Below are 24,284 nucleotides of genomic sequence, written 5' to 3'. Positions count from 1 at the left end.
AGCATTGGGACCAGCGGCCACTGGGCAGTTGATCCCAGGGGAGCCCCTTCCATACTGACATAGCTTCAGACCGGTCACTACTTAGTGAGAACGTACTGTGAGCCATGCATGTGCATCATTTCTAATGCCCGCTCCACACGGAAAAGCATACGTGATCATTTGCATTTTACAACCGCGAGGCCAGAGAGGTGAGGTGACTTGCCCAAGGCCACAGAGATATGAAAAGCTTGAACAGGACATGGGCCCTGGTCTGCCTGCTCCCAAGTCCTGCTCTTTGCACTACCCACACTGCCAGGGAACCCCCGGGGCTGGCAGGCCGCAGGTGCCGTCAGGGCCAGGCCTAGCAGGGCTCATGGGGTCTGGGGCAGGGGCCGCAGCGGGGGAGGTGGCCTGGGCACTCACTCTTGTTGGCCCGGTGAGGGATGGGCACCGCCACGTTCTTGCCCCGGTCTGCATCCTGGGGCTTGGGCGGGGAGGCGGTGAAGCGGCAGATGCCGGGCTCGGAGGGTGTGCTCATGGACGTCATGCTGTCGGCATTCTCGTTGGTGCCCGTGGTCATCTGGTCCGAGGAGCTGTCCGAGATGAAGCACTCGGTGATCTCGAACTTGGCGTGCTGCAGCTGCTCCTCCAGCTTGGCGTGCTCGTAGGCCCGGGCCAGCTCCTCGTACGTGGAAGAGGCGCTCTCCGTGGACACCATGCTGTTCCGCCCTTTGTCTGGGGAGGCGGGGGCGGAGGAAATACGTGGGTTCCCGGGAGGAGGGAGTCAACGAGACCAGACTGAGCAGCTCCCCCGGCCCCTCCCCGGCCACCTGAGAGCCCGGCTGCAGGTGTGGGCGAACCAGGCTGAGACCCTGCCCGCCCACTGCGAAGGGAGCAGAATTGGGATCTGGGTTATGGACTGGGGGGCAAACACTCTGGGAACTAAGCAACTCCTCCAGCAGACACCACGCAGACTGTTTTCTCTATGTTGGGGGAGAGCAACCTGAAACCCCGACCAGGCAGGGCTCAGCGAGGCCTGGTGTGTGTGTCACAGCCACACAGTGCACCAGCAGCCAGCGGGGAACTGACCTGACAGTGTCTTGGGCGCCATGGGCCGGCGGGTAGGAGTTGGGAAAACGGCAGGGGGAGCTGGGTGATGGGACTGGGCGAGCGGGAGCAGGAACAGGCAGGGCCCTGGGCTCACCTGTGTCCTGGGAGAGACTTGCGCTGTAGCTGTCACTCTCAGTGACGGTGACGCCGTGCTGGGAGCCCACGGTGCGCCAGTCGGAGGTGAGCGTGCGGGCAGGTGTGGAGGCCTGGCACTTGGTCAGAGTCCACTGGCTTGAGTACCGGTTCCGGGTACTGTGGGCTGACTTCACATTCTTCCTGGACACGGGGTCTGCACAAAGGAAGCGAGAGCCAGCTGCCTCCAATCCTGCCAGCACTGCTACCCTCACAGTGCAGGGAGCACTGGGGCTCTGGCAGAAGGCAGTGGGGAGCCAGGGAGGAGGCAGACGCAGCCACAGGACTCCCTTGGGAGCGCTGAGCAGGCTGCCTTTCCTGACCACACAGCTGGCCTCGGGCAGAGGAGCGAGAGCAGCCAGGCATGGGGCAGTGGGCAGCATCCTGGTCTTCTCTACCCTTCAGCCTGGGAAGAAGGCCACCTCTCCTCCTGACTGTGCACCCATTCCCTACAGCCCTTGATGTATTCTACCCGCATGTCTGGAGCCACAGGGCTAGAGGCAAAAGGCCCTCGAGGCAAGAACACCAAACCCCTCAACACCTCTAGGTGAGGACACCCAGGCTCAGGGGTATAAGGTTAGGTAAGTTCCCAAAGTCACAGGTAGGAGGTCTGCAGGCCAGGCGCCCAGGCTCTCACTCCACTGCGCTTCCTGCTCTCCCACACGGTCCCACCTTTGTATTTTTGAAAACATCACCCCTGCCCCATGCTGTGCCCAAGACACACTGTGCGGGAGGGGCTGCCTCCCCGGGGGCATGCGTACTGGTGCCTGGCCGGATATCGGACATGTCGATGAGGGGGCCGGTGCTCTGGATGAGGGCCGGGTGGTGCAAGGAGACACCGGTACAGAAGCTCTGCGGGTTGACAGCTTGGCTGAACTCAGCGTCCGCCACAGGGATGGTGGCCTTGTCGTCTCCTGGGGGAAGAAAAACAATCAGCAGGACCCCTTCCCCAGAGGCACCGTCTTTAAGCCTCAAATTTCTCTTTGTCTTTATCCAGTGAGCCGCCAGGAAAACGAGCCCTTAGACCAGCGGTTCTCAACCTGTGGGTGGCGACCCCTTTGGCGGTCGAACGACCCTTTCACAGGGGTCACCTAAGACCATCCTGCATATCAGATATTTACATGACGATTCATAACAGTAGCAACATTATAGTTATGAAGTAGCAACGAAAATAATTTTATGGTTGGGTCACCACATGAGGAACTGTATTTAAAGGGCCAGAAGGTTGAGAACCACTGCCTTAGAGAAGGAAACAGCTTTTTTTGTTTGTTTGTTTGTTTGTTTGTTATTTTTGTTAATCCTCACCTGAGGATATTTTCCATTAATTTTTAGCAAGAGTGGAAGAGAGAGGGAAAGACAGAGAGAAACATTGATGTGAGAGAAACACATCGATTTGTTGCCTCCTGAACAAGCCCTGACTACCGTCTGGGCTGCGGAGGAGCCTGCAACTGAGGTATGTGCCCTTGACCGGAATCAAACCTGGGACCCTTTGGTCTGCAGGCTGACGCTCTATCCACTGAGCCAAACCAGCGAGGGCGTTAGCAGCTCTTGAGAGAAGCTGCAACGCATTGGAGGTTGTTGAGCTGTTGCCAGGGCTTCGGTGAGAACCACAGCACTGGGTGAGGCCTGGTGGCTGCCCTTGGTGTGTGCGGCCTGGGAAGCACTCTGCACAGGGCAGGAGCTTGTGGCACCTGTCACTCACCCAACTGCTTGATGCCCTCCTTGTCCTCGATGAGTAGCTGGACCCTGGGGATGTCAATGTGTAGCCGCGGGCCCTGGGGGGGGCCCTTCACGGGGGTGTCAAAGCTTCGGTTGTTCTTGCTGTGGGGAGAAGGGCTACAGGTGGGTGACTCAGCAGCCATAAGGGGTTGGGGGAGGGTTTTTTGCAAAAACAGCGGGGATTGAAGCTTGTCCCCTGCAGTGGGGAAGAGAGAGGAGAGGAGAGAAGAAGCAACTATATAAAACCCACCTTATCAACATCTCTGCCAAACTCTTTGCATCTGCAAAACAGTAGAGAGAGGGGCTGGGTGAGAATGGACTTTGAGTAGGATGAGAACTGGAGAAGGCATGTGGGAGAGCTGAGACCGAGGCTGGTCTCTTGGGAAGGAGAGGGAGAACTGTAAGGACCTCTAGAACAGTCTAAAACATGTTTTCCTTTCCTCAGACTTTTATCTACTAGGAAGGTCCGTGCCAAAGGGGAGGGTATATAAAGAGCTCCATTTGGTTCCTGACTCTAATTAAACAAGGCACCAGAGCAGACTGGAAAATGGCACCAATGGTGGGTCTCTCCTTAGTTATCTGCTGGGGAGGGGAGAGAGTGGAGGATGCAGTAGAGGTGGTCAACGGGAAGCCCCAGATGACTATCAACCAAGAAGTGTCATGTCCTCCTCCAGGGCATCCCTCCCCTAGAAAATCCATGGGTGGATTTGGAGGGCCCTGCTTGTTTCAGAGGGCCCTTGAGTAGGATTAGGACTCTCAGGGTAAAATTGGTGAGCGAGGAGAAGCAAAGGTCCTGGTTAATCCATTAAACCCCCTGATAACAGAATGATCTGTCAGAGTGAATCTAGTTCCAGGCATGCATCCATCTACCATCCATTCATCCATTCATTATTGATCCAAACACCTGTCCATTCACCTGTCCAACTGGTCACACAGTCATCTATTCACCCATCCAACTATTCATCCATCATCCACCAATTCAACTACCCATCCATTCAACCATCAACCCATCCAACTATTTCTCCAACCATTTTTCAATTATGCATTTATTTATTTAACTATTCATCCAAACATCCATTCATTTAATTATTTAACCATCCCTTCATCTTATCATCCTTCTATCTATCCAAATATACATCTATACAATCAAGCATCCCTTCAACCATCAATCTATCCAACCATCCATTCACCAATCCAACCACCTATCCATCCATCCATCCATCCATCCATCCATCCATCCATCCATCCATCCACTCCTTCATCCATCTATCTATACAACCACCAACCCATTCAACCATTTACTCAATAAACCTTTTATTCAACCATACTTCCAACCATATTTCCATCTATACATCCTTCCATCCAACCATCCAATCAATAATCTAACCTTCCATCCAACTATGTAATCACTCATCCAACCATCTATCCGTTCATCTGTTCACCCATCTGTCCAGCAGCCATCCAACCATCCTTTGAACCATTCATTCATCATTCACCCAACTCCTAAGCACCCTGGGCAGTGTCAGTCATTTCCTCTCTGTGCTGCTATTGTGCCCTGGCTTCTCACATTAAACCGTTAACTCTTTAAGGGCATGTTGTTCCTTCTTCATTCATCTTTTGATCTCCAATGTCTGCCAGATGCTCAATAAATGTTTTCCAAAAGAGTGGTGAACATCTATTAAGCAGCTAGTAGGTGTCAGACACTATACAAATCGAGGTAAATCAGACCCATTCATGCCACGCTGCACTATTAGATGTGGGGACAGGGGATGATATTCAAAATATTTGAAAATGGGTGTGCATGGAAACTGTCCAGTCAGGAATGAGCGAGGCCCTAAAGAACCCTGCAGGCATGCTCATTAGTGGCTGGGCCCTGGGAAAGTCACGGGGGTCCTGTGTGAGAGATCGGCACATCTAGGGTGAAAGGAGCAACATCTGTTTACCAATCAACAAGGACATTTTAAAATCTTTTAACAAGCAACACGGCTTTCCCAGTGTGAGCCTCTAAAAGTCAGCCCTGGTTAGGACAGGCACAAAGTCCTGGGGGCACAGAGAAGGCACCGGTCAACATGAGGAGGGTTGGAAGGTCAGAGCGCAGCTCCTTTCAAGTGCACACGGGCACTCCCTCTTGTCCAGGGAAAGCTGTGAGCCAGTGGAAGGTGGCCGGTGGGGCTGAGGGTCAGCGCTCCTGCCCAAGAGGCCATAGGAAGGAACCCCCCCCACCTCGCAGCCGCTTCAGCCGTTTCTCCTTCCTCTTCTTCCGTACGATGAAGAGCAGAGCCAGCCCCAGCGTGGCCAGGATGACGGGGCAGCCGATGGTGAACAGCTTCCTCACGTCGTCCCCCTCGCCTTGAGCAGACTTGATGGGAGGGATGGTGCCTGGATGGGGGTGAGGAAGAGAGTCAGGTGTCCCGTGTGAGTTGGGTGCTATGCAGATTCCCATGGGTGGGGGAGCCCTGGGATCGTTCTTGCTGCCCTCGTTCTTATGCAGACCTTCACTTCTTGGTGCAGAGCTCCTCCCCTCTGCTCCTCCAAATTCTGGTCCCACCAGGACAACCATGAACAGTGGGGTATTTCCACACTACATTCTGATATTAATGACTTCCTGAACCTGCTTCTCTTGTTGGAGTTCACCTTCATTCTTAAAGGGTGGATGGCTGGGCTCGGATTCCCACAGCCAGCTGGGCAGGTGGGGTGGGCGGGTGAGATGGTGAGAATCTCCGTAGAGAGAAGTCAGGGCGGTGGGATCCTGGGTTCTCTTCTCCAGATGAAGACAAAAGCTACTATGTACACCGCCTTCCCTCCCTGCACCCCTCCCATGGACAGTGTCTGCTGGCCTTGGGCGCCTGCAGGGGCAGGAGGCAGCGACGTCTCCTGCTGACAGCCCTCGGCCGAGCCCTGTGCCTGTTTCAGAGCCTCCCTCAGAGTCCTCTCCTTCATGAGCCTTTCCTGCCTGAGCCATCCCCTCGCCGGGCAGACTTCGTCTAGCTGGTGACAATGTCCCTCTGAATGCAGCCTTCTGGACGCCTTTCATGTTTGTGTGTGTCTATGTGGGTGCACACGTGTGCACGTGTGTGCGTCATGTGCGAGGTGTCCCATGTGGCAGACACCAGTTAGTGCTCACCGATACCCAGGTGCTGTGTGCACGTCCCAGCGACAGCCATGCGCCTCGTCCCGGACCTCAGAGCATGACTAGGCGTCAGGGGTGTCACCTCCTGGCCCAGGCCCCTGAGAAGTGGGGAGCCTTCTCCCTCTCTCTCCGGTTATCTTGGAGGTCACAGTTCAGGATGGCAGAGCTACAAGCTGGTGGCCAGCCAGCCCCCAGGAGACTGCATGAGCGCAAGAAACATCTCCACTGGACTCAGCCCGGAGCCGTGCCCCTGTCTCTGTTACTGCAGCGAGCCCTCCCCTCCTGCCTCATATCCTGAGTCAGTAGCGAGTCTCAGAGGGCAGGGCCTCAGCCGTACATCCCTCCCCGTCTCTGAAGCAATGGCTCCGCCTCCGGACCCTAGTGTCAGACCTGTTTGTCTACCTGTCTCTAGTGTACCGCCTGCCTGCCAGTCTGCTGCTGCCTTTGCCTGTACCCACCTGTCAGCCTTTCTCCTGACGACAGTCCTGCTGATTTTTCTCTTTGTTAGTCGCTCTCTCTACCAGCTACCCTGGCAGCCCCCAGCGCAGCATCTGTGTCGATCCCCCCCACATCCCGACTCACTGCCATCGTAGTCCAGGGTGGCGAACTGGGCCGTCTCGTTGCCGCAGCCAGCGCTGTTGCACGCCCTCATGCGGAGCTCGTACCACGTGGCCTCTCGTAGTTCGGTCAGAAATACCTCCCCAGAGGTGTTGGCCCGGAGGCCCTGCCAGGCCCAGGTGCCCTTGGGCCGGAACTCCAGCGCGATGGCCGTGATGGGGCAGCCCCCGTTGCTCCAGCCCTGCAGGTTCAGCCGCGCGTGCGTGGAGTTGATGTGGGTGAAGAGATGCTGGTCTTTGCTGAAGGAGGGCTCTGGGGGCCAGAGGAGAGAGGGGTCAGAGAGACTGGGAGGGGAGGGAGTCATGCATCTGGGCTGGCCCAGGTCCCTGGGGACTGCAGCGGCTCCAGGGGGCAGTGGTTGGCACAGGTGGCAGTGAGATGCCTAGGGAAGAGGAGGGGAGAGGCGGGAAGGACTGGAGAGAAGGCCTCGGCGAAGGAGGGAGATGCAGGCAGAAGGAGAGAGGCACAAGCACCTGCCACCCCAGTGGGGAAGGGGGACCCATGCTTCCTACTGGGATTCGTCCAGACGCCAAGCTGAGGGGAGCTGGGCGGCATCTCCCTGTAGCCTCCCGCCTCCCTGCGCCCTCCTGCCCGCCATGTCACCAGGCCTCACCCCGCCCGTGGGTCTTGGCCTCGATGATCTCGCTGATGCGCCCGGAGCCCACGCTGTTCTTGGCCGCCAGCTTCACCTTGTACCACGTGCCGCACTTGAGGCTGTCCAGCTTGAAGGCCCGCTCGCTGGAGCTGATGAACACGTCCTTCCACTCCTCGCTGTTGTCCACCGAGTACTGCAGCACGAAGCCTGCGGGGAGGTTGCCTGGCTCAGGGCGCGGTACTGGCCAGGGTGCTGGCATCGTGGGGGCTGGGCTCCGGGGGGCGGGGGGGGTCTGCTCATTGGGAGCGGCCCATGCACTTTAGAGGCAAACCTGGGAGGCCCTTGAGTGAGTGTTACCGCTCTCTGCAGTTCTCATGTTGGGGTTTAGAGGCCAAGGGCGGGAGGGGCAGAAGAGCAGGCCCTGAGGCTTCAAAGGGACCCTGCTTAGCCCCTGTGCTGCGCGCGTGCCCGCGGCAGCGGGTCGGGCGCCTGCTGGACATGCAGCGCTCAGCCCACCACAGCCCTGCGCCAGGGCTTCTTGCAGGACCTGGTGAGTCACGGGCGGGTTCAGGTTTGAGAAGCTCTCACCCCGGGGCGCGTCCACTCGGCCGGAGAAGAGGATGACTTCCCGGGTTTGCACAGCTCCCCAGCGGCTAAAGCCCAGAGGCCAGGCCGGGGTGCTACTTCTCCCGCGTCCCCCGCCCCCCGTCCCCCCAGGTTCCCTCCCTTGGGTCCCCCCCTCAGGCAGACCCCTCTCACCTCGGATGGAGCTGCCCCCATTGTCCCCTGGAATCCAGGTGAGGGTGATGGAGGAGGCGGAGGTTTTGGAGACGGTGAGGCGGGGCTGGTCGGGGGGCACTGTGGGGAAAGCCGCAGCCCTCACCACAGGGCCGCCTTCTGAGGATGGGGACTGGGGCGTCCCGATGGGCAGGAGGGCGAGGCACTGGCTTTCCCACCCCTGGGTGCACCCCACACCTGCTCCTTCCCTGAGGGTCGCTTTCCCGGGGTGTGGGGGGGGGGCGGATTGATCTTTCTCTTCCATTCAACAGCCCCCTCTCTCACACGATGGGGTTTCCACCGCTTCTCGGTCCCGCCCCGCCCGGCCGCCCGCCGCACGGGCCTCACCTTGCACGAGCAGGTTGACGATGATGGTGTCAAAGCCCCCGGTGTTGGTGGCCGTGCAGGTATAGTAGCCCGAGTCCTCCGCCTTGACCGCGCGCAGCAGCAGCGTGCCGTTGGCGTGGATGAGCCGGTGCCCGTCCACGGATGTGGGGATGGCCGAGTCCTCACTGTGGGGGATGGGTTATGGCACGCACCCCTCCCCTGGGCCTCCCCCGGGTCTGCGGGCAGATGGAGCTGGGAGCAGGAGGCGGCTTGCTAGGGGTGCCTGATTCGTGGGGCTTTACTTAGGACTTCCGGGGCTGTCTAGGAACCTTGGCCTTTCGACCATCTGGGGAAGGGAGATCCTGAACTCCCAGCAGAGAGGAGTCGGGAGGCCAGGCCTGCTCCTGAGATGGACCTACGGGTTCCTCTCTGGGCTCACCCGCCTTCCGGGCCCCACACACCTGTCCTTGGTCCATTTCACAGCCGGGGCCGGATCGCCCACCGAACTGCAGGGCAGTCGGACGTCTCTCATCCAGGGTGTGGTCACGGTGCCCCCAAAGGAGATGATCTTCGCTGGGGCTACAGAGAGGAGAGGGTGAGGCCGCCCCTCTGCACCCAACACTGCCTTGGCCCCCCTCTCAGGGCTCCCCAAAGTTCACAGACAGTCCTGCCTCTCCCACCTGACCTCAACCTTGGACTTGGGGTTGGGGGTGGGTGCAGGGAGTGTATCAGCGCTATTAGGGGTCAGCTACCACATGAGGCCGAGGAGTCACAGACAAACACAGTGCGTTCGGTGAGGGTGACTGCTGGGTCCAGCTGGGCCAGCCCAGGGGTGGGAGTGTCCTCATGGAGACAAGGCTCTCGGAAGAAAGAGTGGGGGTGCAGGAAAGATGGGGGAGGAGAGGGGGTGCAGGAAAGATGGGGGAGGAGGGAGGGGAGGAGAGGGGGTGCAGGAGAGATGTGGAGGAGAGGGGGGAGGAGAGGGGGTGCAGGAGAGATGTGGAGGAGAGGGGGGTGCAGGAGAGAGGGGAGGAGAGGGGGTGCAAGAGAGATGGGGAGGAGAGGGGGTGCGGAAGAGATGGGGAGGAGAGGGGGGAGGAGAGGGGGTACAGAAGAGATGGGGAGGAGAGGGGGGAGGAGAGGGGGTGCAGGAGAGATGGGGAGGAGAGGGGGGAGGAGAGGGGGGTACAGGAGATATGGGAGGAGTGGGGGCTCAGGGAGAGGTGGTCCTGGCAGGAACCTCATGGCCACCAGGCGCACAGTAGGGCTGGAAATGAACCAGCGGCCGTAGTGCTTCTGAGCAGAGGGGCCTTCTCAGCCAGGGCCTTCCTGGGGGATGGCAGGTTAAGACGCAGGAGGCCTGTGCAGGGCTACAGCGCAGGGCCTGAGGCTCCTCCCTGGGTGGGCGGCACCGAGCCTTGGCAGGAGGGAGGATCTGGGGGCGGCTGAGAAGGAAAGGGGTGCTCAAGCGGAGAGGACGCCTGGAGGCCGGAAAGACTTGGATGGAGCTGAGGGGCCCCGGTTATGGCTTCTGTTGGGGCCACAGAGCGGTCCTGGGGGCCCGGGGAGAGTGCCAGGTCTCTGGAGGCGGGGTTCTGGTCCGGCTCCACCGTCTGGCCACCGTGTGGCCGGGGCTGGCCTTGAACTGCCTGGCCCTCAGGGCAGGCGTGGCACTCGGGGCACAGCATGTCCCTCCTGCCTCACAGGCTGCTGTGAGGACAGGACGGGGATGTGTGACTGTGTTTTGGGAAGGACAGAGTCCGGGATGTGACACTTCACGCCCACAGGGGAAGGCTCAGCCTTCTGCTGAGACACAGCCCACAGCCCCTGTGCCAGGCCAGTGCCCGCTGCCCAGGGCACTCTCCCTCTCAGCCATTCCTCCAGCGGGAGATGCGTTTAGGAGAAGGCGGTGGCAGTGCCGCTGGGCAGAAGGGTCAGGGGAGGTTAGAGACGCTGAGCCGCGTGGACAGTGCCCCAGTGGGGAGCCAGGAGGACCAGCCCACCTGTCACAGCCGCCCCACAGGCCATGCGCCCCTGCTCAGCTGTAAATGGGATGTCAAGTTCACGGGCAGGGCTGGGGCCCGGCCCACTGCGGGCCCAGCGTGCGAGCTGACTCTGAGCCTGTGTCAGGGGAGGGCTGATGCCTTCTGTGTCTCAGCTAAAGTCCTCTTCCTCCAACCCCATCTGAGTTCTGGTTCTGGGCCCTGGGCTAGCGGTCAGGTGGCCGTGGGAGGAGGTGGGGCCGGCAGGAAGGGCCCAGGGAAGCCCAGCATCAAATAGTGAACCGGAGTCAGAGGCTGTGGCCCCCCGCAGCCTCAGGCTTGGCACAGAGGCAGCCTTGCGGCTCTGTGTGGCCGCCTCTGCCTCCATGGGGCTGTGGCCTCAGAACCGTCATGCCCTGTCAGGTGGTGTGCATGTGCTCCCTGGCACACGCGTGTCCCAGGTCAGGGGTTCAGTGGGCACTCCTGCAGGCCAAGCACAGGCTACACCACCCGTGTGGCTTCTCCCCAGAGCCTCCTCCACCATACGTACTCAGTGAGACTTCTGCCGGAGCGAACCAGCGAGCGGGGTGGCCCCCTGTGTGTGAGGTGTCCAGGCTCAGGACGGGGCCTGCTCAGGCAGGCAGGGACCCTGCCTCGGCCCTCTGAGGAGCTGAGCACTGGGACAAAGGGTTTGCTGGGGCTGCAAGGGGCTATCTCCCCCTTCTCTAACCCCAGAGTAGAGTTTGAAGTGGGGGGCCGGTGCTCCGTGCCCCCAGCCCCAGGCACCAGAGCAGCCTCAAGCCTGTCGTGAGGCTCTCTGGGCAGCAGGGGGCGGCAGAGGCCCAGTCTTGGTGGATGCAGAAGGGAGGCAGTGGACCTCAGGCAGGGTGGAGGGAGACATTCCCTATTTGTGCAGAACCAGAATTCCAGAAAAGAGCGCCTGGAAGCTTCTGTCCCTCTGCCCAGCCCCAGGCTGCTCACCCTTGCCAGCAGGCTCGACGACGACCTTCTCACTGCTGTTGCCCCGGCCGGCAGAGGTCACGGCCGCCACCCACAGCAGGTACTGCTGGCCTCGGTTCAGATGGGCGATCCGGTAGAAGAGCTGCTCCGGACTCGTCTCATACTCGCTGGGAGCCTGTGGGGTGGAGGCGAAGACGTCCTGAGACCCCAGGTCCCAGGGCCTCCAGCCCCCAGCCCTAACCTCGCCCTGGGGCCCTGGGCTCAGAGGTGGCGGCCTCGGGGCTGTGCAAGGGGAGGCACATCCTGCCTCCTTGGCCCTGGTCGTCGCCCAGGAGCTGATGGGCCTGCTCCGGGCTGCTGGGTCAGCCTCAGGTACCACTGACCATCCCTGGCTGGCAACTGCGGCTCCAAGGCCAGGGATGTGTGTGTTTTGGTTGAAAGCTGGAGGGAGTGGGGAGAGGGGAATAGAGGAGGGAGGGTCCCAGCAAAAGCTTGGGAAAGGGAGATTCTGGAAGAAGGGAAATGACCGTGCTCGATTCCCCCCGCCTGTCCGCACGCGACGCCCCCAGCCCTCATCACGGCTCCTTGGTTCTGCAGGAAGCCAGGTCCGGGCGAAGGGGTAGGCGAAGGGGCGGCGAGGGACGGAGAGCTTCCCCAGGCAGCACTTCATTACCGGTTATCGGCGCAGACCCTGTCTATAGCTGTAGGTTCTATAAATCTATAGGTTTTTTTTAACCAAATGACAGTTTTGACAAGTTGCCAACAAAACAATATCAGATCCCAGTGGTTTTACCAGTTGCTTTGATGAAAAGATTATGTTACCGTGGAAACCAGAGGCTCAGATATTGAAATGAATTTGAGCAGGAGCTTTTGATAAGCGCTAGTTTGCAGCCCTCCTGGCAGCCTCTTCCCGGCGCAGGCGGGATGGGCTGGCTTTCATTTTATGTTATTTTTTGGTCGGCTGCAGGGAAGGGGGAGGAGGACCGCACTAGAGCCTCTTTGAAATCAGGGCGGAAGTCTCGGGAGGGGGAGCCCCCGGAACAGATGGGGGGCCCTGAGGCCAGAGGGAGCTAATAATTAGTTATCTCTGCAGTCACAGGCTCGTGCCCACATATGTGCACATGCGCACTCAGACACACAGACATGCAGACGCTTTCATCACATGCCGAGGGGCAGACCTCCACAGTCCCAGAGGCATGGTCTCTGTGCCCATGGTGGGGCTGAGGGCCCATGACTGACAACAGGGGCCCAGGCTGTATGCAGGGAAGTGCTAGGAGAAGGCACAGGCATTCTGCAATGGACGGAGAACTCCCTGGCCAACTCCTCTCCCCCCTCCCCCATGGAGATCTGGCCTCGAAGCCAGGAGGTCCCTGCTGGGGGAAGCTGCAGAGCCCCCTGGGCCCTGGTAGTGGGGGGACTGTGTGCACATCTGTGCTCATGTCCGTGCATGAGGTAGGGTGGGTAGTGGCTTTAGCACCTGCCTGCCCTTCTCACTAGACATGACTCCAATGTCTCTTAGGGATCCTGGGACCTCAGTTTTCTCTGCTGCAAATGAAGAAAGCAATACAGCTCTGCCTACTATGTGTGGTGCATTGTGTGTGTGTGTGTGTGTGTGTGTGTGTGTGTGTGTGTGAAGAAAGTTGAGTGTAGCTGCTTGTGCGTGTGAGTGTGTACCTGCGTGCACATTTCTCTCTACGCAGGGAAGGAAGGGTTTGGCTTCCTCTCGAAAGCGTTAGCATCTTATCCAGCACACTTCTCTTTACTCGGGACTCCCCAAGAATCTGCTGAAATCCCTTAAAAACACACACAACCATACTCCCAAGTAAAGTTCCAGTGGATCAAAGGTTAAATAAAACAAGTAAGCCCGGCTGGTGTGGTTGACCTTAAACCAGGAGGTCGCTGGTTTGATTCCCTGGTTTGATTCCTAGTCAGAGCACATGCCCAGGTTGTGGGCTCAATCCCCAGTAGGGGGAATGCAGGAGGCAGCCAATCAATGATTCTCTCTCATCATTGATGTTTCTAGCTCTCTCTCCCTTTCCCTTCCTCTCTGAAATCAATTGAAAAAAATATAAAACAAGTAAAACTACAAAATAAAAAATGATAGGTTATCCGTCTTTTAATCACAAAAGCAAAGGCAAAATTATAAATGGAAATGGTTTATAAATTTGAATTATATGAAAAGAAAACCTGATATACAGGTTTTTACACCAAAAATAGAATCAAAGGCAAACAATGAACTATCAAACACTTACAACCTATATAATAAAAAATGCTGTTATCCTTAATATGCAAAGAATATTTGCAAATCAATAAGAAAAAGAACACACAAGCCATGTAAATAAAAAATGAACAAGGGACATGAATTGACAACGATGAAAAAAACAACAAACCCCAGTAAAAACATATAACAATAATCAACCTAACTAGTAATTAAAGAAAAAAAAAACTTAAAAAAATCCAACTGGCAAAGATGAAAAATATATAATACTTTGGATTAACATGGAACAAGGAACAAGAATGCACTTACCATGCTAGTGGAAGCACAAATGGGTGAAAACTTTCTGAAGGGTAATTTGCAAATGTCTATGCAAACTTTAAGAATATTCCTACAGAAATTTACTGTAAGAAGCATAGAGACATTTATGTCTCAATGAAGCATTATTTATAATGGTGAAAATTTGAAAATCCTATCTAATAAAAGAGAAAAATGGTAATTGGCATACGATGATACCCTTTTCATTGGCTAATCAGGGCTATATGCAAATTAACTGCCAACTATGATTGGCAGTTAACTGCCAACAAGATGGCAGTTAATTTGCATATGTAGGCACAATGCAGGGAGGTGAAAGGGAAAGCAGGAAGAAGCCCCCTGCCACTGACAGTGATCGGAAACCCAGGGGGGAGCTAAGAGCTGGGGGGCAGGGCAAAGGCGGCCCTGGGGCCGCCTTTGCCCTGCCCCCCAGCCATGATCAGAGAATCAGGCGCCTTTGCCGCCCTGGCCAGTGATAGCAGGAAGTAGGGGTGGAGCCAGAGATGGGAGCTGGGCACGGTCGAAGCTGGCAGTCCCGGGAGCTAGGGGTCCCTTGCCTGGGCCTAAAGCGAAGCCCACAATCGCGGGGCCGCTGCAGCTGCGGGTCCCTGCTGCCCGGGCGGGACGCCCAGGCCAGAGGCGTTAGGCCTGGGCAGGGGCGGAGCCTGCAACCACGGGGAGCTGGGGGTCCCCTGCCCAGGCCTGACACCTCTGCCAGAGGCCTCAGGTCTGGTCAAGGGGCCAATCCGGTGATTGGTGATCGGAGGGTGATGAGGGTCAACTCCTCTGACCAAGGCGTCAGGCCTGGGCGGGGGGCGGAGCTGGGGATTGGGGGGATATGATGGTCCCCTTGCCCAGGCCTGAAGCCTGGGTCAGAGGCGTCAGGCTTGGGCCTGAAGCCTGGGTCAGAGGCGTCAGGCTTGGGCCTGAAGCCTGGGTCAGAGGCGTCAGGCTTGGGCGGGGGGTGGAGCAAGCGATCAGAGGGAGATGGGGGTCCCCTACCCAGGCATGATTCCTGAGCCAGAGGCCTCAGGCCTGGGCGGGGGCCAGAGCCAGTGATCAGGGAGAGATGGGGGTCCCCTGTCCAAGCCTGACACCTCTGGCGGAGGCGTCAGGCCTGGGCAAGGGGCCGATCCTGTGATTGGAGGGTGATGGGGGTCAATGCCTGAGTGCTTCCAGTATGTGAGAGGGGGCAGGCTGGGCTGAGGGACACTCCCCCCCACACACACACCCAGTGCACGAATTTCGTGCACCGGGCCCCTAGTAGATTAATATAAAATAATGGAAGGAGTGGTTAAATAGATTATGTACAAACATGCATTTAAGATCATATTTAAAAAATATTTGATGGTGTTGGAAAGTGCCCACTATATTATATGAAAAGCCATATGATCTCACTAATATGGGGAATCTAATGAACAAAATAAACTGACTAACAAAACAGAGCCAGAGGCGTGGATACATGGAATAGATGGACAGATGTCAGAGGGCAGGGGAGGGGGACTGGATAAAAGCAGGTGAAGAAATTAGTCAAAGAGCTAATGGACACAGACTGTAGGTAGGGGCTACTCAGAGGTGGGCAAAGGGGGAGGGGAGGATAGGGGACATCTGTAATAGTGTCAACAATACAACAAAAAAAGAAAGTAAAAATTTTATTTAAAAAATATTTGTATTGATTTCAAAGAGGAAGGGAGAGGGAGAGAGAAATGGAAACATCATTGATGAGAGAGAATCACTGATCAGCTGCCTCCTGCACACCCCTCACTGGGGATCGAGCCCACAACCTGGGCATGTGCCCTGACCGGTAATTGAACCATGACCTTCTGGTTCATAGGTCGACGCTCAACCACTGAGCCATGCTGGCCAGGCTTATTTTAATTAAAAAACAAAACAAAACACGCACATACACCTAAAACCCACAATATATGTACAGATCAAATACCGGAAGGCTGAATACCAAAACATTGCCAGTTCTTCTCTTTAGGGAATAAGAGTATAAGTAATTTTTGCTTTCCTTTCTTTCTTTTATATATTTACAGAATTTTCCACAATAAATTGCATTATTTTGATAATTAGAGAAAAACAACAAATGTTTTAAAGTGTTGGGTAAAATTTCCAACAGGACTCAATGCAGCTTGGCTGTCTCCAGGCGCAACTTGTGGGGAGCCAGCGCCATATGTAGTTTTCCACGTCTATTCTAGGGTTGCGCACACACACGCTCATCTGTCTCCAACCCGCACGCCTACCCTCCGCTCTGCACGCCGCGCACACACAGGCGAGCCCCGCCCCGCGCTCACTCCCCGAGCCCTTTCAGAAATGGATCTGTCAAGCAGGTGTTTGGAATTCGGTGGTTAGGTCCCCGGGTCCCTACCCCGAAATGTGGCTGAGGCTCCCCTCTCACTAGCGCACCGGCCCCTTGTTGACACTGTCCGATGGGAAACCTTCCCAGGAGAGAGGAGGTCCCGACACGCTCGGGCACGAAGAGGGAGCAGGGAGGGCCCGTCTCAGCAGCAGGAGGGAGGAATGGGGAGCAGCAGCTCTTCTCTGGGCCCGTGGAGGGGGCTCCTCCAGCCCACGCGAATGAGGAGGCCGGGCTCCTGGGTCCCCATCCTTTGGGAAGACTTCCGCATCCGAACAGCAGGCACCGAGCTGGAGAGCCCGTGTCTGAAGGAAACGGCCTGATGCCCGAGCTTTGCAGGTGCCGGCTGCGTGCTTTTCACGGCAATGATGTTCCAGGTGCAGTGTTTGGCAGCTCGGGCCCAAAGATGGAAAAGATGCTGCCCTTGTCCTCACAGGCCCCTCGGACTAGTGCCGGAGACCCGCGTGGGCAGCTCACTGCCCTCCGGCCCACCCAACGTGTGACAGAGGGAGGACGCCTGCAGGAGGCAGCAGTGGGCAAGGGTGTCATGCTGTGGAAAGGCATTGTGGGCGCCCAGATGTGACAAGTTTAGTGTGAGGAGAGCCTGGAGTGTGTGTGTGTGTGTGTGTGTGTGTGTGTGTGTGTGTGTAAGGGTGGGGGAGGGGGAGAGGGGGCAGAAGACATCGGCTGGAAATTGGCACAACCACCACCCATGGCAGGGTACTCCCAGCCCACCACCTGCAGGCCCCATGACCCAGCAATTCCGCTCCTAGGTACGCGCCCCGCAGGGACGATGAGCACCAGAGACATGCACGAGAATGCCCACGGCAGCACCGTTCGTCTTAGCTCCGAACTGAAAACTACCCAGATGCCCATGGGTGTATAACAGCTTGTAACATGTGCGTAAACAGAAACCCGCACAGATGTGAGAGTGGACTGTCTATGCCGCGCACAACAATGTGGGTGAAATTCACAAATTCAAAATGCCATCCAGTCAAAGAAGCCAGACAGATGGCATGGAAAGGCAACACCAACCTGAAGCCAGGACAGCCCCGCGCACAACTCCCTAACTGCTGTCGCCCCTCTAGGGCCCCCCGACCGGACGCCTGCTGAGGGCAGGTGTCCTTGCTCCTGCTCTCGTAACCAGAGCAGGCCAGCAGCTCTGCGGTTGAGGGGCTGGAGAGGAGGCAGAGGGGAAGGTGTGTATTATGGGATGTGGGTGCATAGCCACTGCAGCCGCCCTCATCCTCTCGCTCCCGGGTTCAGTGGGAGGGCACTGTGCCCTGGCCTGGGGGCCACCCCTCACCCCAGGGTCTGGGCACATATTGCAGCCGCTCTGTCTGCTCACCGGCACTGGGCCCAGGCCCTGGTCTGGAGAGATGTCCCCGCCCGCTCAGCTGTCCTCCGTCTCCCTCCTTCCTCCCTCCCTCCAGCTGGCTCCCTGCTGAAGGGGCTCTCAGGGCAGAGCCCGCAGCCTCCACGCCCAGACCGACCACCTGAAAAGCACCCCCTTTCTAGAGACACGGACCAGCCAGTGCCCAGGCAACCAACAGCTCTGGGGCCTGCCAGGGGTCTTCTTGGTCCGTCAGACCAGAAGGACCTCGGCCCGGCTTCCCTCTCGGGCCTGCCCGGTCGTGACCCCTGACTCGAAGGAGCCTCCAGGGATTGGGAAACCTTGCCACCCCTGGAGCAAGGACTGACTCAGATGGACACTGGGTGAGGCTTCGGCCACTCTCGTGTGACAAGTGCCCGTTCCTATGCCTGAACCCAGGTAGAAACACAGACAGACACAGCCCCAGGGTTTGGCCTGGACGCCAGCTGACCCACAGGGGACTTCTTTCTTCCTCTCGTCCCCTTACCCTTCAGCCCTGGGCCTGCTTACCGGCTGGCCAGACCCGGGGCTGGAGCAGAAGATGGTGTACTTGCGGATCACCCCGTTGGGCTTGGCAGGGGGCAGCCAGGACACCACCACGCTGCTGGCAGACGAAGGTACGGCTTTGATGCCCGCGGGGGGACCTGGAACTGAGCAGGGAGAAGACGGGGTCAGTTTAGAGAAAGAAGGAGCACAGCCTTTGGGAAAGAATGACATGCTGGGGAGAGTGAGGCCGATCAATCTGGGAGAGCTTCTTGGAGGAGGTGTCCTTGAGCTATGGCTTAGAGGGGGGAGGTTCCAGCTTGGCAAAGTGGTGGGAGAGGAAAGGTGATCATTTTGGGCATGTAACAAAGTCTCTGAGATAAAGGCACTGGGGGTGGCCAGCATCAGAGCTGTTTGGCTAGAGCCAAGGATTTAGGACTCCCAGGGGAGAAATAAAACCCATGAGGAATTCATCTTGATCCCTAAGACCCTAATCTGCTCTCCACCCCAATGCTCTACTGACTAATAAGTGTATTCAGGCCAAACAAATGCCCTGGGCGCTTTGCTCTTCCTGGCCTCTGAGCAACGTGAAGCCAGGGCTTCAGAGTCTCACAGAGTGGGCCTGCTCCCGAGGGTCAAGGGCTGTGGTCAGCCCGTGGATGCCTGTCTGCTGCCGTGCGCCAAGGCACTGCCTTGGCGGTGCTGGCTAGGCCCTTCCTGTTTTCAGGAGGGAGAGTCTATGTTAGAATTGGCTGGACTCTGACTCGTCTCAGAGTCTCTGGGAGCCACGTCGAAGTGGGTGTCATTCATATAGACTCCGACCTCCCCTGCCCCCGCTCTGGGCCTGCCTGCCCTCAGCCCACTCTCCTTCTCCATCTCTCCCTCGTGTGGTTGCGCGCTTGCCTTCCCTCCTGGGAGCTTTCACACACCTTTGTGGATAGTGACGGTATCTCACTCAACTTATTTTACCTCTCTGAGCCTCAGTTTCCCCATCTATACAATGGACATAACAAAACCACATTAAGGGTTTGTAGGGAGAATTCGTGCTCATTAAAATAAAGCACCCAGCATAATGCCTGACACATAGAAGACACTCAATAAATTACAACCATTATTACTTGTGCATTCCCTCTCAGCTTCTAGCAGCTACCTATTTTTTTTGAATCTAGTAAGTGGTCAACAATTCTGGGTTAAATAAAAGAACTAGAAGTAGCATCATCACCCATACAGGCCCGAGCTCAGAAGCTGGTCTTCGCCCTTGACTCCACCCTTCCTCACTGCTGTGCCCTCCCTCCGCCACTCGGCCCGCACGGCCCTCACCCTGCACCTCGCAGCGGTGGAGCACGGAGCTCTGTGGGTGGCCGCTGGGCAGGTGTGCTAACTGCACTGTGCGAATCTACCCTTTATCCTGTGTGCTCTTTTCCTTATCCATTGTTGAGAGAGGTATGTTGACATTTCCCACTATGATTGTAGATTTGTTTATTCATCCTTCTAGTTCTGTCAGTTTTTCTTTTTAGATATTTTGAGGTTATGTTATTCGGTTCACACAAATTTAGAACTGTTTTCTGTGCCTAGTAAATGGTGTCTTTTATCCTAACAAAGTATCTTTTTTTATTTCTAACTAGTGTCCTGGTGCATGGATTGGTGCACATTGAAAGGAAATTAATTCGAAGAAATACTTTAATATTGCTATTCGCCCTTTCTCTATAATAGAAGTGTCAACCAAATTCATGACCAACAATGACAGATCAAACCACACGCATGCAATTGGCACCAGCGAGAGCTTTATATGTATGGTGCATGCGCAAGTCAACTTAGCCTTTTATAATATAGAATAAACTTGCTTAATTAGAGCTGCTTTCTGAGGTAGCTAAACTTTTTCCAGACCAGTGAAGCACCCCAACTTCTCTTTCAGGTAATTGTTAGCAACACAGCAGTAAATATCAACACAAAGCAGATTATTATTGTAGATCACGCAGGGAGAACAAAGGGTAAAATATTTAACTGCAGCAGCGTTTGACTATATTCTGCACAGTGGGAAAACCTGAAGTCATTTTCAAGGTCCACCATTTCTTACTTCTTTTCAGTCGGGTTAAGTTTCTAAGCTTTCTAAATCTCCGTTTTCCGGCTAATAAAAAGAAAATAGGATTCCACCGAGTCTCCTATCTACCTGCTCCAGGACTTACGTGAGGATCAAATGAGATGAGGCACAGGAAAACACTTCACAGACATTTGGTTAAAGTGTGAAATGTTTGCACCTGGCTATAAAGCAAGTTGTGTTCCTGGGCTGAAGAAACTCTAAGGAGGCTAGTCACTAAGGAGAGGAAGCCGGGTGTTGCTATGTGATGTCATTACTTGGCGCCCACAGTGACCGTTTCCCGGCTGAGCTGGGCTGTGGGCCGCATTTTGTGCCATGGGGTCTTGGCAGCATTGGCTGCGATTTGGTGGGCTGCTGCTCCGGGGTGGTAGTGGGGCCTGTGTCCCACTTGGGGGAAGCCGAGTGTTGGTTTGTCGGCGCCAGGTCCGCGGTGCCGTTTGTTGTTAAATGTTCAGTGCGCGTCACGGCAGCTCCTGCATTTTGCGTCTGCCCCGTGGTGATCAGTGCACATCTTATCTACCAGTCAGATGGACACTTAGCCTTTTATATATATAGATAACTCTTTGCCTTATGGCCTACTATGTCTGATATTAATATTCCAGTTTTCTCTTAGACGGGTTTGCATGGTATGCCTTTTATTTTTTTACACCCTTTCATGTTGAACTGTTCTATACTTTCATGTTTGAGATGTCTCCTATAAACAGCACATATTTGGGTTTTGTTTCATTGCTAGCCAGTTTGATAGTGTTTACTCTTTAATTGGAGAACTTAGTCAATTTATATTTAATGCAATTATTAATGTATTTGAGTTTAAATATTCTATCTTACTAAATATTTTTTATTTGTCCCACTATTTTGCTTTTCTTTCCTTTTGTGCCTTCTTCTGGATTGAGTATCCTAAAAATACTCTATTTCTCCCGCTTAGCTTGGCTATTATATAATTTTTAATTACTTTTAGTGGTTACTGAATAGATTAAACCATGAATCTTTAACTTACCAAAGTCTGATATCATTAATTGGCACTTTTCTCAGCCAATGCAAAGGACTTAGAACTTCCAGCTGCCCTCTTCCAATGTATATGCCATTGTTGCACATTTCAATTCTGCATATATTTTAGATCCTCCCTAAGATGATAACATTATCATCATCATCATTTTTATATAGTCAATATTAATTGATATTTACCCATATATTCACCTTCTAATTGCTCTTCTTTCCTTATTGCATCATTAAGCTTTCACAGGGGGTCATTTTCATTCTAGCTAAAGAATGCTCTTTAATATTTTTCTAGGGTAGGTGTGTTGATGATAAAGTCCCTCAGTCTTTGTCTGAAAATGTCTTTATTTCATTTTAATCTTGAAGATATTTTTGCATGGTATACAGTCATAAGTTGATAACTACTTTTCTTTCATACTTTATATATGCCATTGCATTGTTTCCTGGCTCCCATTATTTCTGATAAATTAGATGACAATCTAATTGTTGTCCTTTTGAAGGTAACTGGTCTTTTTTTCCTTTGCCTTCTTTTAAGATTTTTTTGTTTGTACTTTTTGCTTAGCAGCTTTGTTATGATGAGCCTAGGCATGGATTTCTTTACATTATTGCCTGTAGAGTTTGTAGGTCTTGCATTTGTGGCTTGATATCTTTCAACAGTTTCAGACATTTTATCTTCTGCCCCACTGTCTTTCTCCTCTTCTTTGGAATATCTCCTTGCATCCTCCGTGACCTTTATATTCCGAATGTGTTCCACGGATCAGCAGCAGCATCACCCGGGAGCATGTTAAAAATTCAAAATCTCAGGTTTCACCCTGTACCCACTAACACAGAATCTGAGTTTTAACATGGTCCCCAAGTGATTTGTATGTACAGCCAAGTTTGAAAATCGCTGCTCTATGTCTTACTTGCTTTTATTTTCCATTCATTTGTCTTTCCGTGCTCCCCTGGCAGAGGTGGAATTGGCCTGTGGGACGATGTGGTGGAACTGGGCAGCACGGATGGAGTGGCCATATTGTCTGCCCACCCGCTCACATTATTTTTTCCTATTTCTTGTAAACAGATCCTCACTTTTTTTTTTTTTCCAGTACTCATCTGAGGGCATTTTCTTCTTACCTATCTTCCAGTTCACTAGTTATCTCTTTAACAGTGTCTCATTTATTTTAACTTATCTATTGAGTTTTTGATTTTAGGTATTAGTACTTTTTGTTTCTAGATTTTATAATTGAGAGTTTCCAATTCTCTTAAAATTTCACTCTTATTAAGAACTAGAGGCCTGGTGCATGGAATTTGTACACGATGGGGGTGGGTGTCCCTCAGCCCAGCCTGCACCCTCTCCAATCTGGAACCCCTTGGGTGATGTCCAACTGCTGGCAGTTGGACATCCCTCTTGCAATTTGGGACTGTTGGCTCCTAACCACTCACCTGCCTGCCTGCCTGTTCGCCCCTAACCCATCTGCCTGCCTGCTTCATCGCCCCTAATCACCTCTGCCTGCCTGACTCATTGCCCCTAACCCAGGGGTGGGCAAACTTTTTGATTCGAGGGCCACAATGGGTTCTTAAACTGGACCGGAGGGCCGGAACAAAAGCATGGATGGAGTGTTTGTGTGAACTAATATAAATTCAAAGTAAACATCATTACATAAAAGGGTATAGTCTTTTATTTTTTTTAGTTTTATTCATTTCAAACGGGCTGGATCCGGCCCGCGGGCCGTAGTTTGCCCACGGCTGACCTAACCCCTCTGCCTGCCTGCTTTATGCCCCTAACTGCTCTCCCCTGCCAGCCTAATCGCCCCTAACCATATGTCTGCCTGCCTGATCGCCCCTAACTGCCTCTGCCTTGGCCCCCACCACCATGGCTTTGTCCAGAAGATGTTCGGTCTATTCAGTCTAATTATCATATTACCCTTTTATTAGTATAGTACAAATAATTAGTTGAAAGTCCATATTTGATTAAAAAACACACCTTTGTTTGGAGTCCTGTGGGTCTGTTTCTTTTGTCTATTTTTTTCCTACTGGCTTTTGTTTACATTATTCTTATGTATTATTTTTTTATTGTATGCCAGGCACAGTATTTGTATAATTGTTTGTAGAACTAATTTGAGGTCTCAGGTGATGTAATTTTCCTAAAGAGAGAATTCATGTTTGTTTCTGACAGGTACCTGCAATTTGGGGCACTAGCAACCTAGGGTTGCTTCACTAGAACGTCCTTGACTGAGATGATTTGGCGCTGAGCTGTCTGCTTTTGGCCCCTTTTAATCCTGTCCTGCATGGTCTTAACTCAGAGTGAGGGGTTTGCCAGGCAGACCTCCATGCCCTGGCGGGCCCTGGCCTCCAGCTCATGTCTTCCTACTGCTGCTCCGATGCTCAGCAGCTGCCTCCAGATTCAGCAAATGTCTCCCGGGGAAAGCTGTTCCAAATGCCAGGCTTCCCTTCTGGGCTCCCATTCTCCCTCGGATGCTGGCCCAGTAACTCCTCACTCTCCTGCCAGGCACGTGATGCCTCCAAGCAGGTGTTTTACACACGATTTCACCCAGACTTGACAGTGTGCGCAGCAAGGGGCAGAGTGGGTTTGGGTTATCTGGCCCACCTCTGCGGCATGGAAGCCCTCTGGCGTGCTTCTCTAAGGCCGGCCTCCTCTTCCCTCCTCCTCCCTGCCCGCCCCAGCACACTCCTTCCTAGTTTCTGCCCAGATGCCCACAGGCTCTCACAGGCCTCCCTGACACTACTTCTCATTCCTCCCACCTCCTTCCTGTCATTAGTGCCCTACACTCCTCCACAGTTAAAACCTGGGGCTAGAAAAGACTCTTCCTCAGTTAAAGATCTGAGGGTTGTGGGCTCGATACCCAGTGTGGGGCGTGCAGGAGGCAGGCGATCAATGATTCTCTCTCATCATTGATGTTTCTACCTCTCTCTCCCTCTCCCTTCCTCTCTGAAATCAATAAAAATATATTTTAAAAAAAGAAATAATGCCTACCCCATAGGGCTGCTGGGAAGCTCACGTCTCACCTATGGCCACATAGCACACACATGCGAGATCTGACCACGTTCTGGATGAGGCCTCATCTGACCTCAGTGGGGTGGGCAGTGGGGCAGTGGGTTCCTCCAGCCTCGGCCCCC

At 54.5% G+C, this 24,284-nt stretch overlaps 1 protein-coding gene across 1 annotated transcript in view; it reads right to left on the bottom strand.

Annotated features, from left to right (window-relative positions):
• DSCAML1 (DS cell adhesion molecule like 1) overlaps nt 1–24,284 on the bottom strand; it is a 329,633-nt gene that overhangs the window by 1,994 nt on the left and 303,355 nt on the right. The window contains exons 20-32 of the mRNA XM_059707763.1: nt 18,101–18,240; nt 11,351–11,504; nt 8,849–8,966; nt 8,409–8,572; nt 8,043–8,141; nt 7,302–7,490; nt 6,653–6,940; nt 5,164–5,319; nt 3,191–3,221; nt 2,924–3,042; nt 1,983–2,135; nt 1,184–1,378; nt 403–714 (exon numbers count right to left, since the gene is read on the bottom strand). Coding sequence (XP_059563746.1) covers nt 403–714; nt 1,184–1,378; nt 1,983–2,135; nt 2,924–3,042; nt 3,191–3,221; nt 5,164–5,319; nt 6,653–6,940; nt 7,302–7,490; nt 8,043–8,141; nt 8,409–8,572; nt 8,849–8,966; nt 11,351–11,504; nt 18,101–18,240 — 2,118 coding nt within the window. The remainder of the gene's footprint in view (nt 1–402; nt 715–1,183; nt 1,379–1,982; nt 2,136–2,923; nt 3,043–3,190; nt 3,222–5,163; nt 5,320–6,652; nt 6,941–7,301; nt 7,491–8,042; nt 8,142–8,408; nt 8,573–8,848; nt 8,967–11,350; nt 11,505–18,100; nt 18,241–24,284) is intronic.

Source organism: Myotis daubentonii, chromosome 9 (assembly GCF_963259705.1).
Source record: "Myotis daubentonii chromosome 9, mMyoDau2.1, whole genome shotgun sequence".
Taxonomy (NCBI): Eukaryota; Metazoa; Chordata; class Mammalia; order Chiroptera; family Vespertilionidae; genus Myotis; species Myotis daubentonii.
This window is presented reverse-complemented; position numbering and strand designations above follow the sequence as displayed.